This window comes from Pholcus phalangioides, unplaced genomic scaffold (assembly GCF_987345545.1).
Source record: "Pholcus phalangioides strain wild (caught in Gottingen) unplaced genomic scaffold, Ppha-v1.0 ptg000003l_1, whole genome shotgun sequence".
Classification (NCBI taxonomy): domain Eukaryota; kingdom Metazoa; phylum Arthropoda; class Arachnida; order Araneae; family Pholcidae; genus Pholcus; species Pholcus phalangioides.
In genome coordinates this window covers 30,435,166-30,456,043 of record NW_028301596.1, presented here as the reverse complement: position 1 = coordinate 30,456,043, position 20,878 = coordinate 30,435,166, and the positions used below count along the sequence as shown (strand labels likewise).

The 20,878-nt window shown below is 31.6% G+C and overlaps 1 protein-coding gene across 2 annotated transcripts in view; it reads left to right on the top strand.

Moving 5' to 3' along the window:
* Window positions 1-20,878, top strand: part of LOC149088386 (uncharacterized) — a 48,684-nt gene that overhangs the window by 1,849 nt on the left and 25,957 nt on the right. Inside the window, exon 2 of one of the 2 annotated variants that reach the window (XM_089247468.1) lies at window positions 18,520-18,697. In XM_089247468.1, coding sequence (XP_089103594.1) covers window positions 18,520-18,697 — 178 coding nt within the window. Of the gene's footprint in view, window positions 1-18,495; window positions 18,698-20,878 lie in introns of both variants that reach the window. The other variant, XM_089247467.1, reaches the window with a different exon arrangement.

Genomic DNA, 20,878 nt, shown 5'->3' with positions numbered 1-20,878 from the left:
TATTGGCATCTAAAATTTTCTGTATTTGATTGTTAAATTAGAGTCTAAAGATAACACAAAATTTTCTGATCTAATTACAGAATGTTGCAACATGGAAAGAAGTTATTAGGCCCTAAAACAGTTGAGACAACATTAGGCCTATTTCTGAAACAAAAATCATTCTTGGCTCCTTAGAAATTTGGCTCCGCTGCCTAAATATATTTTCAATATGTCAAAGAATTACAGTAATACCTGGGCTTACAAATTTTTAGGCTAATGAAGACTACTTGTTAGCCGCGATAGAAAAATCAGATTCAGCTAACAAACATTTTCATAGGTATGGATGTACATACTAACCTAACACAGCCATGTTGCAAACTGAATTTTTGTGCCAATCATCAGAATTGCTGTCACTTGAGCCTAATTACTGATTATCTATGTCCATATTGGAATATTTTTGAAAATTTACCTCCACTTCTCGTTCTGAAATTTTTTGAACCATTTCATGTAAAATAAAATATTCAGCTTATAGAAAATACATTGACAAAAAGAAAAAAGTTGTTTTCAGAGCATGTATTCTTTCAGTACAAGACTTAGCATTGCATCAAACTGAATAGTCTGGACATTGCAGTTGCTTGTCTTTTCCATCTACATGTACAAGACACAGAAATGAGCTGACCAAAATGCAGATAGATGGGGACACCTATGAACTCAACTTGGTTGTGTCTGCACCAACTTTAACTCTTAACTGGCATTGTGAAAATTCTGTGCATAACTGCCGTCGTGGTGTCATTTTGACCCCAGCAAAGTATTAATGCATTTTGAAAATCAAGAGAAATTTTCATAAAAGTAATGGGTTTTTTACATGACTTCATTCATTTATCAATTAATTCACCAAATAATTTTCAAATTTCTTTAATTGTTTTTCCCAAAATAGTCTTTCATTAAGACACACATTCGAAAGAAATAGAGGGATACATGATTTTTTTTTTACATTTTTTAAAAACTATTTATTAAATTTTTTGAACATTATTTTCATGATTAAAAAATGAACAGATAAGATTAAAATATACTCTGAAAATAAAATTTACAAAAATAAACTGTTATTTGTTATATTTTCACAAGCACCAAAATTAATCTTATTCTAAGTCGGAAACACTGTACTTGCAAACAACACTATGGCATGTTGTGGGTGTAGCCACAGTAATTTGTGGCATAGGCCATAGTCCCCCCAGAATTGATTCAGAAATCAAAATTTCCTATAGGCTCTATAAAATCAAAGACAATCACCCACAGGCTTGAAATACTTTTAATGCCCTTGTCCAAATTATTGGTTAATAAACTAAAGCTGGTGTTGTGTGGTTGTGTAGGCCTTGTAGATCTTTAATGTCTCATAAGATCTTTAGTGTCACATATTCTTGTAAACTTCTCATTTATCCTGTTTCGAAGCTCTTAATTTTAGTTTTCGGTCAGCTTTTGCCTTTTTTATAACACTCCTTGGTATTCTAAAAACTTATCTTTAAATTTTGGGCAGTACAGTGAATGAATTAAATGGGTTTTCCATAGAAATCTATGGGAAATTGCATTCTTGCTAACGAACATGATTCCAAAATGAATTATCTTCCTTAGCCGAGGTATCGCTTTAAATTATTTTTAGTGAAGGTAAGTTTAAATTATGGCAAGAGATTATCAGATTTAATTAAAATGAGTATTTGTTACTCACCTGTGTGTGGAGTGTGGATATGAAGTATTATCTAAAGCATGGCCGCGTTCAATGAGTTACACATGATTTCATGGCTGTTAGGCCACAGTCTTAGATATTTTCTTCCTGATATTTTGCTCACATCTGTGGCAGGCACAGGGTATGAAAAAAAATCATGGTTAAAAAATTTAAAAAAATATTTTTTGATTTAATCCAATTTTTTAAAATTTTAATTAACTGACTGCTTATTACTCAAAACAAATCTTAGTCATTAAGAATGTATATTTTTTCACCTAATCTCTCAAATTTAATTTATCATTAATAAATAAACTAGCAATTAAAAAATAAACTACAGTCGAATCCCGTTCTAACGAATACTATTATAGCAGAAATCTCATTTTAACAAACACTTTTCTAATCTCCCAGAGAAGTTTACATAGAAAGAATACAAAAACCTGGAATTCCTTTATAACAAAGTGATTTCTCCGGTATTTTGTAGTTTGTTATAACAGGATTTGACTGTACTGGAAATATGAACACAAAAAAATCTGTTTTTGTCAGGAAAGGTCGTTGAGCTCCAAATTAACTTTATGGATTAACATTTTTCTTATAGAGAAAATATGCTTTTATTCCTTAAAGTGAGTGACTGGTGGGGACTAACAAATATGGGGCAGGTTTCTCGATTCACTCGATGTACAACCAAAGGGTAGTTCATCAACTAAGTAAAAAACATATTTTATTGACCAGATAGTTTCTTACGTTATTGATGGATGCATTTATTAAGATGTGTTTCCAGCTTGCATGATGTTGCTTAATAATTTACACATTTTTATTCTTTCACAGATTTGGTAAAAAATGAGCAAACCCTAGACTTTTCACTTTAAGTGCTAACATTTCAAGTCCAACTGTATTTTTGTTGGTACAACATCTATTATTCAAGGGTGGAAGATCTACAAATTACTACAATTTATGATATCTGGCTACATTTTGCTACAATTTCCAGTGTTTGCCACATTCTGCTACAAAAATTCCAAAATTCCTCAATTTTGCTCCATCCTGTGTCAAAAACAAAATTTTCCCCTAATAGGCCTAAACTTTGAAGTTGAATCACAATAGAAGCTGACTTTTCAGTAACATCAATCGTCTTCCTCCAAAATTCTATTTCTTTTGACCACAAATAGAATTAGCTTGAGGTCCCTTCCCCAGGATTCGGTGCCCAGGCTTCCGACAATGTATAAAATGGGATCAAACTATGCGAATTGCTGCTCATCTGCAGAACAATGAAAAAAAACCTTCAGTCGGTGTTTCCAGCTATTTTTTTACGAAAAACAGACTCCTTTGATTTATGCACATTATTAATTATTAGCACATCATTCCTTACATTAATTATTTTTCAAATTACAATGATTTTCCCTGACTAGCTGTACTTGACGAAGCATTCGTATATCCTTTAACAGAATGGAAAAGTTTGCAAAAGAACATATCACACTTGAAAAACAGCAATGACGAATCCGTCTTTAACATCAGGAGTTGTGATGCAAAAGCCATCGGTAAATTTAGGGTGTCTACAATCATGGAAAAGTAACGAAATGAGAAAAAGGTCAAGAAATAAGTGAAAAATAGGGAGTGAAAATGTACTCGGATTGAATTTTTTTGTGAAAATAGAATCATTCTATTAAATTTCTAATAGTTTATTATTCTATAGTTTTTATTTCTGTAATTTAAATTAAAAATAATTTAATAATATAGTTTTTATTTTCCAAGTCTACAAGATAAATCTAAAAACGGTCATTTTCAAATTATTTTTGAAATAGAAAATACCATGTTAAAAGCCTCTCATTTGTTGATATTGTAGAGAATGTAAAAATATAAATATCAAAAGAACTCTTAAAATTTTTTCATAATTAAAGAATTTCTTCTATAGAAAATCTCTGTATTTTATGCCTTGTGGGTGGGAGCACCTCCCTTCTTAGCTCAGATAACACCATTTTTTAAAGTAAAAAGTAATCCTGTGTATGCTACTTCATTATATGTATATAAAAACTGTGTATTTTGTTAACTGCCAAAATTTTCAAGTGCTACAAAACTTAAGTACTGCTATAAAAATAATTTTTCCTGCTACAAAAATCAAATGTTAATTTTTCCTTTTCTTGATTATTTTAAATTATCAATTAATACATAGAATTAAAGGCTTTATACAGAAACTAATTTCCTGTTCTTTAATCGGGGTCTCATTGCAATGCATTGTGAATACTTAGTGCAGTTGTATCTAAGTTTAGCTCCCTATATTTTTCTGCAATTTTTTTCTATGCACAAAATCCAGAAAAAGAATAGCTTTCTTTCTGCATTGCATCTAAGGATTAGGTTCAAATCTATATTTACCAGATTTTCTATATTCTGATCAAGAACTTACAAGAATAAGTTTGTTATTGAGTTTTTAACTAGTTTCAGACTTGGTTTTAGTTTTTACTTAAGAGTTTTCACTTGACAAGAATAACATTTTTACCATCATTGAAGTTAATATAAAGGAAAAGTGAAGTTTGAATTTTGTAATTTAAATAATTTTTTTTTTTTTTTTTTTAAAAACCAAGTAATTTAAATTGTGATTTTTATGATGCAAATCAAGCTGATTTAAATCGGTATACCTTTTGCAGGCATCTTTTGAGGTTAAACACGTATGTTCTGCATCAAACACCTGTCTCTCTTGTCGCAGAAACATACATGTGCTTAACCTCTGAAGATGCTTGCCACAGATGTAGGCAAAACATCAGAAAAAAATGCCTTAGAGACCATGGCCTAACAGCCACAGTCTGGAAACTGTGTGTAACTCATTAACCTGAATATGCTATAGCTTGTTCAAGCATAATTACATAAATTTCTTTCAAAGATCACTATCTTGAATCAGTGAAAGTTTTACATTGTAAATATGGTATAAAATTTTTATCTATTGTACAAATATACATACTTTGTTATAAAATATTTTTGAAATCACTTGTAGCTTTCAAATATTTTAATAAAATTAATTGGGCTGCTGAATTTCATTGTAAAATATGATTAACATTTTCTTTGATATTTTTTGGCAAGATATGGTTTTAAGTAAAATCGGGTCAACATTTGTAGTGATGAAGTAGTGATGAAGTATTGAAGCAGTTCTTCAAAAATAGGGTATGCCCAGGGCGTGGGAATCAACAATATTTATGCACCAGCCCAATTTTTTAGGAGCCAAGCATGGTATTTTGCTCAAGAAAAATAGTTCTAAATAATGTTTTCTTTTATTTTTCCCCCTGTTGAAAGAAGAGTGTAATGAAATCAGAAATCTTTTTATCCTTAGACTGCAATTTAGCAACCACATTTAAAAAATTTAATGCGCCAATATAAATTTTCTAGTTACTATGGCACTTAAAATTTATCCAATCCTGGGTATGCCATAACCAGGGAAATAATGGGGGGGATAATTTTTTCCTCACCTTTTCTAAAAAGGCATTTGCATTACTAGTTTGGTCTTTCAACTCTCAAACTGCTCCACTATGTGAGTGATTGATAAGATATTGTAGGAATTAAATTTTCAATATAATCCCCATATGACTTCTTGAGTATGGCTACTTTCAGAGAGATTGCTAATTGGGCCTATTACTCAGATATGTTTTAAACTGATTTTTTTTCTTAAAATAATAAGACTGAAAAATAAAGATGAATTTTTTGTGCAATTAGAGTTAATAAAGAGAAAATTAATCTGAAATGGTAATTAATAGGCTTGTGTCAAAATTAGTACAGCAAGATTGAATCTGAACTCTTTATCTATTTGCAATACTTTTTTGAAATCTTCATAAAATGCCATAAAAGCTGCATAATATTTTAATTGACTGTTATTGTTGTAGAAATGCCTATTAAATATGCTTGAGTAGCTACAGTTTTACCTGACACCTGTTTTTACTGACACATTGTCCAGTGAAAAGAAATCCCTTTCCGAATCTTTTGGAAATGTGATTCATAAAAGTATTTATTTTTTGCCAAAAATGTTCTCAATCTTTGTTTCCCACCAATCAGTCTTTTTTTATTTCCTTTCAATTTCTAGTTTTAATATTTAATCCACTGAATTTTTTTTTTTATTTGTCAAGTCCTGGCATATTTCCATGTGTATAGTAATTTGGCATTCCTTTTTTCTACTTTCTCTTATTGTGATTGACATAGCCAAATTCAACTCTGATCGCTGAACCAAATAAGGTTTCTAAGTGCTTTGGTTAATTTTTACAACAACAAAAAAAAAAAAATGCTGCTTGAAAATAAATAACCTTTACTTATTTTTTTATGAATGAGCAAAGCATTTACTGATAAGTTGAATATTGTAGAGAAAACTTACCTACGCAATCTGCATTATGGTTGCACAGAGTCAGGGTTGGGTTTTTTCCAAGACAGTGGAAGGAATTGGGGGAGGGGGACACCAGAATTAAATTACTGGAACAAGACTCAATTCTGAAAAATATGTGTTGTAGCATTTTTGAAATCATCATAGGACTGTTTGTGTGTGGCGCATGGTTAAGATTCTCTATACAATAAAACCAAAGCTACTGGGAGACATGCATGTGGAATAGCCGATTGCAATGCTTGAAAACATTTTAAAAAATTAGGCTATTTTCTTTTAAGCATTGTGAATAGACCAATCCCAATCTGCTTTGATTCATATTTGACAGATCAAAGATTTTGTAAAGCAACTACACTCTGTTTCTATTGCACTCAATCAGCTACAGAAAATGGGTCGAATAGTGCTGATTCTTGTTGCGAATGTTTTTTTTTTACAAATGGCTTCAGTTTTTCAGCCAGTGTTAGTGAAGTAAATTAATCAATTGTTTAAATTTATACCTGCTATCAGACAAAGTTCATTAATTTGCATCACTACATTTTTGTCCAAACTTGATTTTCATTTAGCCGTTAGTCACTAAGTGAAGGTGCATTTAGTTAGCTGAAGCGAGCACATCTGTATTAGCATTAGAAAATTAGGGAATTTGGTGGTATGAAGCGTGTGATACACATGCTACTAAGTAGTACGCAAGTGGCATGCTTTCATACTACTTAGTAGCATGTGTATCGAGGGACTAATTTCAACAAAATGTTCCCCATGCTTGCAATGAAACTATGTTTCCTGTCAGAGTGACCAGTGATGGTGCTGATCGTGGCCCCCACATCCTGGAAAGGGGCCCCCAGGCTTGATCTTTTGCGGGTCCCCTTTCAGACTTTTCACAGGTCCTTCTATAGTTAATTTGTAGCTTGATAAAGCAAAAAATTGTGAGAATTGTACCGGGTCCCAGGGATAGAGCCTTGTGGGGCCTTGGTACTGATCAATGATATCCAAAATTATAATTTTGAAGAATAATTTCACTTCCCCCTCCAAAATTTTAAGGGGTATTTTTTTAAGAGTGAGAAGTAACTATTAAAAAAAATTACTTAAAATTGGGAGGAGTATTTTCACTCAACAAAACATGGAAGAGTAAAATCAAATTTTAATGGTTATTGGCAAAAACCTGGTGTTGATTATAGGTAGAACTAAAATATCTTTGTTTTCAACCAATTTCAGTTGGGCAGGATAATGTATCAGTATTTGAGAAATGTCTTAATTTTTAACACATTCTAAGGAAAAAAGTTGGTTGTAAAAATATAGCAAGATCAAAAACTGTCAAAATGGCCAGCTTGGTCCTCCTTGTGTTGAAATGACAATTTGAGACCTTACATGAAATTAATTCTTGACATTACAACTAATAATAGTTTTTTATATTAAATTAAATTGAAAATGTGATCAACCAGAGTATAAGGTTATAAAATTGTATGTTTAAAAAGATATAAATTTGTTAAAATTCATTTTTGTTTATTTTAGTAGCCGGTTTTCCATACATCTTGTAAGTTTTTGTTACCTTAAATTTATTTCAGCTCTATATTTTAAGAATTGTATGAAATCTTATGAATATGGGGAAAAATTCTTGTTTTCAACATAATATTTTAATGTTTTACTTGAGAACTGTAACAAAATGATTGGCAAAATATCAGGGTGAGCTGATTTAAATCACTTGATTTTTGAAAAAAATCATTGATTTAAATCACAAAACTTAATTTTGTTTTTTCTTCACATAACTTCAATGATATTGAAATAAAAGTAACTTGGTATGGTATGTATGTTTTTTTGCTGACATGTGGCAAAGTTCGGGATTAAAAGAAGTATAGAAGATCTTTGGGGCAAATACAGACTTGAACTTAATCCCCAGATATAAAAGGGCAGAAAGAAAGCTGCCCTATTTTTAGATTTTGTGAGTGGAAAAACCTGCAGAAAAATATAGGAACTAAAACTTATACAATTACCAACTTTATATAACTGCACTAAGTATTTGCAATGCATTACAATGTGGCACTAGGGTTCCCCTGATTATTAAACAGATGAGTAATTTTTTATATAAAACCTTGAATTCTATGCCCTAATCACTAATTTAAAATAAAAATAGATGTTGACCAAGATAAATACCTTTGAGCTTTCGACTTTACTTTTCATATTAAAATTTTGAGTTTGTTCGTTTTACCAAAACTGATTGAATCTGTGAAAGAATAAAAATATGTAAACTATTAAGCAACATCATGCAAGTTGGTAATACATTCACAAATTGCACAAGAAAAAATCTTGTCAATAGAATTTGTTTCATTTAGTTGATGCTGAATGGCCCTTTGGCTGTACATCCAGTGAATTGAGATACCTGCACCATACGTGTGATACAGGGTTTAAGCTGGATAAAACATTTCTTTTGCAAAAAAGCAAAAATGGGGGAAAAGGTTTAGCAAAATGCTACAATGCTAATGTAATGATTGATGATCGGATGTTTACTCATTTCGTAGGCCCACCTCCTATACACATTTTTGTGAAAGTGACTACTACTACTTTTGTCTTCTGTGATTTTCTTTTGCATTTTTCGAAAAATGCGACTGTAGTTTAAACCCTGGTGTGATACTGAGTTGCCACCACTTATTCACTTTAATGGAGGGGAAGGCTTCATGAATGAAAGCATAGAGATGTAAAATTCTCGAGAATATTCTCCATCGAGGAGAATATTTGAGAATATTCTCTGGAAGGACTACTTTCATAAATTACTGGGAAATATTCCTATAGAAAATAATAAGAATTATTCTGAAGTTATTAAGAATAGTCCTTCCAGAGAATATTCTCCTCTATGAGAATATTCTTCATTTACCGAAATCTTTCCAGAGAGTATTATCAAGAATATATGTAATAACATGTATTATAATAAATAACTTGAGAATAATTATTATTTTTGATAAGAATATTCTCTAGTAATTTATAGTCCTTTGAGAGAATATTCTCTGTCCATGTCTCTCTTCCAGTCAAGAAAATGGGTATATTGAAGTTTGTAGACCACAATATTAAAGTTTGAAAGCAAGAAAATCCCAATCAATCAACTTTGATTTAATTTCTTTTCTGTTGTGAACTTATTTCTGAAAATTTATCTAATTTTAAAATAATTTTTTAATTTAATGGTTGAATCTAAAATCTTTATACCCAAACTTTTAAAACCTCTCATCATGACCTGATATTTTTCTCGAACTAAAAAAGTTGTCATTAGGGGTGATTATACCAAAAATTGTTTTGTTGTAAATGTTTCAGGCAATTAAAACTGATTTATATTTCACTATATTAACAAAATTAGTAAAAAAATTTAAATTATTTAAAAGATAAATGAATATTCTCGATTATTCTCTAATTTTTACATCCAGGAGAATATTCTTGTTCTCCTAGTCTCACCTCACATCTCTTAATTCAATATCTACTCAACTTTGAGTCTGCAGGTATCCTTTGGTTTATGGGTCATTCCATGTCAAATCACCCAGCAATGACACCCATAGTCTCAGATTTCAATGATTTTTTTTTTATTCGTTGCATTTACCATTCTTATTAACCGTGTGAAATATTATTTGCATATCTCTAAAATTTTTTGAGAAAAAAAATGTTGAAATTTATCAAAAACTGATGCAGATGACTTTTCCGAGGCTCAATTTTTAAGGGGCATTGTTTGAGAAAATAAATCATAACTTTTCCAATTTTCAGTATATTCAAGTGAAATTTTCACTAAAGTGTTCACAAAAACATACAGAATATGAATAAAAATAATTCATACACTTACATTTGAAATTTACATGCAAAACAATTATGTAAACTTTGTTTTTGTGGAATTTTTCGTTAGAAAAAATACAATTTTTCAAACGTATTTTTAGACCAGAGGCACAGCAGTTACCAAAACAACTTTTATTTTAAATTTCTCCTAAATATATAAAGTAAAATACTGGAGAAAAAAAATAATGGTTTTTTGACTGTTAATATGTTTATTCTGGCTCGCAACACAAAATTCATCGAAATAAGACTGGATCGTTCCGATTTCAAATCATTCAACTAGATACTGAAATGCAACCCATCATCCCAGATTCCAATTATTAATTTTTATTTATTGCTTCTACCATGCTTGTTGACCATGCAAAGTTTCATGTAAATATCTCAAAAACTTTTTGAGAAAAAAAATGTTTTCTAACCTCACGAATGACGTCTCTTAGGCTAACCCCATTCAAGCAATATTATTTGTGAAAATATATCATAACTTTGCAGATTTTCAATATATTCAAATGAAATTTCCACTAAAATGCTCACAAAAAAATGCAGATTATGAATAGAAAAAATGTAAACCTTAGAGGGAAAAAGTCATTTAAATTTTATTTATTTATTTATTTTTTTTATTTTTGACACAATTTTTTAAACACTTTTTTTTGGATGCACAGCATGAATTTTCAATTTTATTTAAATTTAATCCTGTTAATACATTAAGAAGACTAGAAAAGTAAACATTATTTTGACAGTTAATACATTTGAGTAACAAAACAATTGTACTTATATGACTACATTAATTATATTTGTACATTTTGACTTAATATAATGATTCATGCTTAGTAAAAAGAAATTTATATTTTATTTTTCATGTACGCTTATACATTTATTACAGTATTAATTAAATTAAGTTTCATGAGTAGTTAATGCAATAATTCAAAACAATTAATAAATTTTAAAATTCTAGGATTAAATGAATTCATGAAATACTTAGAAATGTTAATGTGATGTGTCAAATGGGAGTTGGTGAAAAAAAAAGGTTTTGGGTGAATAAAATAATTTTTCAAATTAAACCTTCATGTTCAGATTCTTAGAAGTGTTCAAATTCCAAATAATTAATTTCACTTTTAATTGATCTATAAATATTTCTTATGATGCAACAAAGACAAACTTTTGCAATCTGATATATTTTTGCATAAAGAATTATTTTGTATTTGATAAATCCAGATAATGTTAATCATATATATAGATTCATTTTTGAAGTTTTTTAACATGCTTAATTATAGTTATTTTACCACAACAGTGTTAAATTTTTTTTTAATTACTTCGACTTTTACAGTATATATTTTAATAAACATATATTTAATGTATATGATAAATATGAAATGGTTATACTTGTGTGAAAAAAAATCTACATTATAATATTTAACACAAGCCTCTATATATTTTTCCCAAGAAATGATTTAAAATTTCTGATAAAAAGCCAGAATATGAGGCATTAAATCACAAAGAATGGAATTATCAGATACAACCTAATTGTTGTAGCTGAGGCAGATGGAAGAGAGTAGAATGGAAAACCTAATGTATATAATGCCTGGTGGTGATATATAAGATGTGATGTTTCTTGTTGTGATGATGATTGTAAAAAATAATAATATCTTCTGTGAAGATATGAACTATGGCACACCAGTCTTTGTCCTTCAGAGGGCAGCTGGTGTCTTATTTAATTATAAGACTTTATCATCCCAGCAGGTGATGATAAAGTCACTGCTGCTGCTTCATTGCTAAAAATAAAACAAAAAAGTGTTAGAACTAAACTGCCCCCCCCCCCCCCACCCTGCTATCCAATGATGCAAGTCTCAATTATGATCTTGCTGAAGACAGAGAACATGCTCCATAAAGTAGCCTACTCCAGGGTTAGCAAATTTTTCTTATGATAACACAATTTCCATTTGAGCTAAATATTTTATATCATCATTTTGGAAATAAAGGAAAATGTCAGAAAAGACACTTGAAATTAATAGTGTTGGAAAAAAAACTGGATCTGACTGTCATAAAAAGTGTTATGCAAAAGTGTAAAATCTGTTACCCATTACATCATTGGACCCATCAGACATCAATATTGAGGAGTGGAGCAAGTTCTGAACATTTATCTACTGTGTGTTTTAGCATCATAGAGCTTTTTTCTCAAAGTATGAAATATATCCGGAAGCATGCTTTAATCCTTTAAAATGTCATAAGAAAAAAATAACAGAAGGTTTAAGGATAGTAAACTTGTATTTTTCATGTATAAATGAAATAAACGGTTGTACAAAATCAATTCCAGGGCAAAAAATATGCCATGCCTGTAGAGACAGCGAATATAAACAACAATAAATTAAATGAAGAAACTGAATACTGTGAAGAGATGAACAGTGACAGTAATGTAGAGAAGTAACTTGGAAAAATGTCAATTATTAAACAAGAAGCACTTGAAGAAATAAATTCATCTCTACAGAACATAGAAGAGTCACCAATTAAACTTCATACGGTAGCTCCACAGTGCAAGTCAAACAATGCCAAAAGAAAAGTTGAATCTGCTTGCAACACTTTAAAATCAAATGTTTGTAAAGTTTTTGAAGAATCACCAGGAAATGAATCTCAATGTACACTTATAATAATGAAGATATTAAACAGAAAGCAAATATGAATATTTTGATAAAGTTAATTAGAAATAAGACTCAATTTACCCATCACAACAAGGGCAAATTTTAACTCTGGCCCCTGCTTTAAGAAATGGGAACAAGGAAAAAAAAGAGTTCAATGTCACTGAATATGCCATGAGAGAAACAGGAGAGCTTTTGTAAATGAAAAAGCAAAGGTGAGCCATTGTGTTTTTATTATAAAAAGAATCAAAAATTAAATCTCAACGATTTTTTTGCAATCTAATTTTTTAATGCAAAGGTTTAAATTTTCTTTCCTAGTCATAATCCACATTTTTTTGTGAGCATTTTAGTGGAAATTTCATTTGAATATATTGAAAATCTGCAAAGTTATGATATATTTTCACAAATAATATTGCTTGAATGGGGTTAGCCTAAGAGACGTCATTCGTAAGGTTAGAAAACATTTTTTTTTCTCAAAAAGTTTTTGAGATATGTACATGAAACTTTGCATGGTCAAAAAGCATGGTAGAAGCAATAAATAAAAAATAATAATTAGAAACTGGGATGATGGGTTGCATTTCAGTATCTAGTTGAATGATTTGAAATCGGAACGATCCAGTCTTATTTCGATGAATTTTGTGTTGCGAGCCAGAATAAACATATTAACAGTCAAAAAACCATTATTTTTTTTCTCCAGTATTTTACTTTATATATTTAGGAGAAATTTAAAATAAAAGTTGTTTTGGTAACTGCTGTGCCTCTGGTCTAAAAATACGTTTGAAAAATTGTATTTTTTCTAACGAAAAATTCCACAAAAACAAAGTTTACATAATTGTTTTGCATGTAAATTTCAAATGTAAGTGTATGAATTATTTTTATTCATATTCTGTATGTTTTTGTGAACACTTTAGTGAAAATTTCACTTGAATATATTGAAAATTGAAAAAGTTATGATTTATTTTCTCAAACAATGCCCCTTAAAAATTGAGCCTCGGAAAAGTCATCTGCATCAGTTTTTGATAAATTTCAACATTTTTTTTCTCAAAAAGTTTTAGAGATATGCAAATAATATTTCACACGGTTAATAAGGATGGTAAATGCAACAAATAAAAAAAAAATCATTGAAATCTAAGACTATGGGTGTCATTTTGGCATTTTGCCGGGTGATTTGAAATGGAATGACCCTTATGTGATTTCATTATAACACAATTTTTAAAAGTTGATTTTAGGAATTCCAACCTGTAAAATTTTGCTTGAAGTTTAACTTTAATCCTAGAAATTGGCTTACAAATTGAAGATATATGTGTGTGTGTGTAACATATATATATTTAAATTCTTTGACGAAATACATTTGATTTTTGATGATGTAGCTGAGACAAATTCCCAGATCTCATAGATGAAAAACAGTTTGGTAACTCATTGACAATGTCATAAGAAATTTAATTGAAAAAAGTGATTCCAGTGAAACTGGAATTTTCATGTGTGTGAGAAATATGCGTAATTCTCTGGCTTTGCTACCAAAGTTTTTGTAAGGAGACAAAAAATGCTGCTTACCAGGCTCTTCATGAAAGAAAACATCCGCACTCACTTAGAATAAATCAGAAGCAGTGAGAAAGAAAAGTATTACCGTATATACTCATGTATCAGTTGGCCTCCCCCCACTTCAAGGACCATTAAAATTACAATAAATTGGAAGTCCAACAGTATAAGCAACCCCCAAAATCAGTGCATTTTAGAGGGGAGGGGAATTGTATATTTTTATGCCTTCAGTTCCGTCTATTGCATAGTTTTAAAAGATAGATTATTGATAGTTTTAAAAGATTTGATTTCAGCAGAATTCTATGCTTCGTGAACACACTACTTTACCGCACACAGACTTCTGTCATTTGTCGCCATACGGCAATTTCCAACCAGTGGAGTTGGGTTTGAAATCAAGGCTCTATTCATCGGTTGTCACCCCAGGCTCAGTAGGTAAAGAACTTGCTTCTGAAGTTCTATGCCCGGATTCGAACCCATGGACCTTGGTGGCAACCTTCATAGTGGAAGATGAGCATCTTACCACTGCGCCACTCTGGCATAAATAAAAATTTGTTACACCAAGCTGGCACACTAGGCCAGTGTTGGGTTTCATGAAGGCACTGCTTTTTATTGTTTCTTTTATCTTCGGAACACATATTTGTTATAGAAATTCCTAAAAATAATCTTGGATTCCTTTAATAATCTTTGTTGATGCTCGCATGCTGTGTTAGTCCACCAGGTATCAAAGCGAACAACGTTTGCTTTGGTTTTAATATCATTGGTTCTGTAAGGTTAAAAAAATCTCTTCTGATTAGTAATTCACCTATAGCCATAAAAATTGCTTTAATGATTTAGTGACACCATCTAAAGTAGTTCAATTACATCGCAGATCTTCAAGCTCGCTATGTGGAGGCTATATAACTATTGGTCATATAAATTTGGTAAAGTGGGAGGGGGGTCGATATTTTCTCCTCAAAAACTGACCTATGTATAAGCCCACCCCGTTAAATTAAAGAAAACATTTTCAACAAAAACACTGGGTTTATACACGAGTATGTATGGTAATTTAATTCATTCATGTTGCCTAAATTCACATGATTTATTCATAAGTTTGAATAACGTATTGATTAAAAAAAGTTCCTTTGCTGTTGGGTTCAATTACCATCTTTTCTTATCAATTACATGATTTCATTCTTACGCGACTATTTTGTGGAACCAATTAATCATGTAAAGCAAGAGACACCTGTATTTTCTTGCTGTTTACATGCTCTAGTGTTTTGCTATACCAAAACTTGGATATTAGAAGTCTTTCTAAACAGTCTAAGATGAAACAAAAATTAAACAGAGTATCTTACAAGAAAGATTTTCTGGACATTAGTGCTGAGATAAACTTTGGAAAGAAAAGTTATTTGTCTCCACCTGGAATCGAACCTGGGTCCTCTTCATACCAAGTAAGTGCGCTACCTGTACACTAAAGACACACTTCTCTTTAAGGAGTAAACACGCATAGTCGTGGGATGTGCTCAGCTACTGTGCATGTTTACTTGGTAAAAAGAAGTGTGTATATGGTGTATAGGTAGTGCACTAAGCCTAACTAGGTAAGGCCTATGCTAGAGGACCCAAGTTTGTGTGATTCCTGGTGGAGCACACTTTTTATTCCAAAGTTCATTTCGGCACTAATATCCATAAAATATTTCTTTGATTCATTGTAGGATAAAAAAAAGTAACATGATATATCTTTGGTGTCTTACAAGCCTTTCTATGTATACAATAGAATCAAAATGTATATATATAAAAAAAAAAGAAAATAGGCCAAGTTTATGAAGCTTAAGTAAAATTTTGTGTTAAAATATCCAAAATGAAAAGTATTCACTTAATAACCTCAAACTAGAATAGGCATCAAAACAAAATGTTATCATAGAACAGATTCCCTCCCCTTTCTGTATCCGCCTATGCTTGCATGAATGAACACACGCTGAAGATCCCATTCCTACAGGTCAGTTATGACTGAAATTGGTTGCTCAAGGTTAATTATAGTGAATGATGTCATTTTATGTCATTGCATTGGGATCAATCTTGCAAATACTGTGTGCGATTTGTTAACTACTCATAATCATTTCTAGTGGATGACCAGCCTCAAAAAGATATATACTAGTTTGCATATATATAGGGCTTGATAAATCTGAAGCACTAGGTCATCTTTGCAACTATAAAAATTGTTTTGGCATAGAAAATAGTTTGTGCGATTATAAGAGTGCAATGACAAAAAAAATTTAGTTTATGTTACCATATCTATCAACAAGGTTGCCAATTTCTGGAACGTAAAAAAAATATTTTCTATTTTTCTCAAAGAAATAAAGCATGCCTATCTCTTTAACACCTTTTTTGAATTGTGCCTAATATATAGGGCATCCATAATTAAAAGACCCTATTTTAAAGTACCCTACAGGCAAAACCAGTCATCAGAAAATTGTGAAATTTTATGGAGGACTTCATGAAGTGATAGGAATTTGTTTCAGGGGGGAAAAAATTAGTTGCACGTGTCGCCACCAGAGGTTGTTTTATCAATAATTGACACATTTAGGCAAATGCTTACAATTTTAACAATTGTTAAACACTTTTACAATTGTTACTGCAACGAAACGTGTTCCACGTGATGGCCATCATTTTCAGATACGTTGTGAAATCGCAAGATGGCATGTTCCACAACTGACTGAAGTGTGTGCGGGGAAATGTTCATCATATAGCATGAAATGCTGCCTTTAAGGTCAGGTGAAGTTCTTGGATTGTCACGATTTACCAGACGTTTCAAATGTCCCAAAGCCAAAAATTGCATGGGTTAAGGTCCGGGGATCAGGGAGGCCATAGATTAGGGAAGTACCAACACGTTCTTCTGTAAAATGTGTTTTAAGAAAATTCTTAACATACACTGCAATGTGTGGAGGAGCTCCATCTTGCATAAAGATTGTGTTTGTAAGACAGTCACTTGCTCCAGAGCCGGAACAATTTCATTCTGCAACAGCAATGTATATTGCTTTCCGGTGATTGACCATGTCACTGGACTTGTAGAACGTAACTCTTCATAGTAGTAGGGACCAAAAATAAATGATGCTGTAAATCCACACCATATTGTCACTTTTGGTGAATGCAACGGAAACTCTAAGATATCGTGCAGATTTTCTGGTTCCCTAAATCGGCAGTTGTGAGTATTGGCTGCACCACCCAAGTGAAAATGCACTTCGTCTGTACAGAGGATAGGCTAGATGATTTGCCAGGGTTATTGTCAGCGAATTGAATTGTCCAGAGGATATTCCAAGGCCATACTTGAATCAGCCTCTATGCAAGTTAGAAAATGCAGTGACAATGGGAGTTGAGCGTTGTAATCATGTGGAAGCAACCGCTGCACACGTGAAAGTTTGTACGGATAATATCGGAAGATATTTTCCACATGATCTTATGGACAGTTGAATGTATCCTATGCAGTTCCTGTGCTACACGCCTGACACTAGTGCTACCACGAGAATTTGAAGCTCTGTCCTCTTCCACCTGAAGCGAAACCTCCTGTACTGAGTCTATAGAAACTGGTTTTCTTTTTCCAGGACAAACAGCCAACGATCCTGTGGTTTCAAACTTCGTTATCATACTCCAAAGGTTTTAACATTCATTGGACCTTTTCAAATCCTCTTCCAAGTTTGATATTTCCTTAGAGCAGTTACTGCGGAAATTGGTAAAACAATTGGACCAAGAAAGCGTGATCTCGTAAACTTATCGTCATTGTGAGCAGCGAACACATTGAGAAACAATATCTTCGCAAATGTTACTAGGTTTTATAGCAGCTGCTGCATGACATCACATAAATTTACATGTTTATTACAGGTATTCAACGTGAAATGTCCTCTGGTGGCGACATGTGAAATAATTTTTCCCCCAAAACAATTTCCCATCACTCCATGAAGTCCTCCACAAAAATTTCACACTTTTCTGATGACTGGTTTCGCCTGTAAGCTACTTTAAAATAGGGTCTTTTAATTATGGACGCCGTGTATATATATTTTTTTAATTTGTTGAGTCGTGAATTTAAGTGTTAAAAAAATTTTATCGACCATTTCTCCAAAACCTTTCTGACAAATGTCTATTTAGGCATCAGAAGTAATTGAAATATTAAAGAACAATTAATGTTTGTTTGTGACAAGAATTTAAACTGTGAAAAGGTGCAATGAAACATGGTAGTTGTCATTCTACTTAATTCATTTGAGTGCAAGAATCATCACAATGCCACATGTATTATATTATGCTATGCCATTTCATTATTTTTGGTTTTGATAACACACCTAATTCAACAAGTTGTGCTGAAAAGAAATCAATATAATTAGAAATTCACTACATTAAGTTAAAAAATTTGTTCATTTGAATGTTGTGTTAATTTTTTATACATATTGTGTTCGCGTGAAAATTTAGAAAAATTAGTCTGAATATAGTTTTTTTTTCCTTCCCCCTGTAAACAGAATGGGTGTCTGTATAATCTACAGGTGGCGTACCACCCAGTTGTGAATGGCATGAACACTGATGAAGCGCAACCGTACAACAATAGGCTTCCTGCACAGCAGCCACCAATGGCGATAGAAGTTGCTAGTCCTCCAATGGCCAATGCTGCTTATTTGTCAAAACCTGCTGAAGCTATATTAAATGTTTTGCAGAAACAAAAAGGTGGGATATATATATGTCATTTTACTGTATAATTTTTATGAATATTAACTTAAAGTTTGTAAATTATTATTGTGACTCCTTATTAATTTGATTTATAAAAAAATACAATTTTGTAAGAACCCATCAATCTATTTTTAAAATGTGAGTGGTGCAAAACTCATTGAGATTCTGAACTTGGAAATATTTTCTTTAGGTTATCTAAGATAAAAGGTGTTTTCAATATTTTTTTTTCTTTTTTGTAAATTTTTGTAAATATAAATAGATTGTGTGCAGGACTAAAAGGGTTTGTCCTCTTTCATTACTTGATCAAGTTTATCTCCCCCAGAGTTTATTATAGACTACTATGGATCCTGCTTAATAGGCTATCATTAGAACCACATAGTATAAGCATTTTGAGATACTTCTTACACTGAAAATATTTTGATGGGGGAAACTGCATGTTTTGATAATATAACTTTTTAAATGATTGACATTTTAAATGAGAACTTAAATTTTATCCACTATATAAACATACATTAAAGCATATTTATAAAAATTATAAGTGGTTCATGTTGTATGTTCTTGAGTTTCCTTCCATGAATTAAGGGGCAAAAAAAAAAAAGAATAAATTATTATCTAAGCGTAGTTTAGTATGTTAGGAACAAAGTAAAGGTGTAAAATTCTCGAGAATAATCTTTAGGAGAATATTCTCTGGAAGGACTACTATTATAAATAACTTGAAAATATCGTTATTTATAATATAAATATATACAGTATAATATCCTTAAAAATATTCTCTGGAATGACTTTTACAAATTACTGGGGAATATTCTTATCAAAAATAAGAATTATTCTCAAGTTATTTATAATAGTAGTCCTTCCAGAGATTATTCTCAAGAATATTTGTAATAACATGCATTATAATAAATAATCTCCATAAATAACTTGAGAAAAATTCTTATTATTTTATAAGAATATTCTCTGGTAATTTATAATAGTCCTTCCGGAGAATAGGTATTCTGTCCCCCATCTCTCTTCCCGTGAAGAAGACAGGGAATATTGAAGTTTGCAGCCCACAATATTAAAATTGAAAAGCAAGAAAATGAAACCTATATGGCTGAATTCCACAACTTGCAAAGAAATGTGAGTGATACACAGAATTTTTAAGTGTATGTACATTGAAGAAAACAACAGTTGTGTCTTCTTAGAATGAAGGTGGTTGTATAAGAATATCTTCATTTGTCAATCAACTTTGAGTTTTATGTTTTGCTTTGAACTAATTTCTGAAAATTTATCTAATTTTAAATAACTTTTTAAGGTTTTAATCTAAATGTTTTTAAAAGCTTTATAACCAAACTTTTTTAAAATCCCTCATCATGACCAGGTATCTCGAACTGAAAGCTGTCGTTGAGGAGTGAGTAGGGGCCGTTCAAGTATTACGTCATCATCGATGGGGGGGGGGGTTCCGATTTGCTGACTTTTGATGACAAGGGGGAGGGGGTGTTTGGATAATGCTTATGTCATCAACCACCTTTTATGAAAATATGAAATATTTTTAATGTCATCTTACTTGGTGCGCGAAAAACAAGAAAAACCTTTTGATAGTTTGTGGGCAATTCAAGTAACATCCATCCTATTGATAAGTGCCCTACGGAGCCACTTTAGTGATCTCTAAATGTTTCATGGATCCAAGTGGTCTAGAAATGTGTCCGGGCCACTTAAGTGCTTTGGAAATGTGCCACACATCACTTAAATAATCTGAGAATGTGCCACGGGTAATTTGAGTGATGTAGAACCGCACCAGGGGCCACTTAAGTGCTCTAAAACTACTTCACATGTCACTCAAGGGATCTCTAAATGTGTCATGGATCTCTTAAGTGTTCTGGAACTGTGTCTCGGGTCATTTAAGTGATCTGAAAATATGCCACGGGCCGCTTAAATGTTCCGGAATTGTACCACGGGACACTTAAGTGATCTGTAAATGTGTCGTTTAGTTTATTTTTACAAAATTAACTTTGAAGAGGGCAGACCGCATCAAGTAACCCCCAGGGCCATATTTGGTCCGTGGACTAAGGAACTTTGTTATTTATCATTATATGGGTTAGAGGGTGGGTCGCGATGAATTTATTAAAGATAAATTTTGAGTTCATAGCCTTCACATAACATTGAAATTAACAGGAATTGATTATAACATAAAAAGGT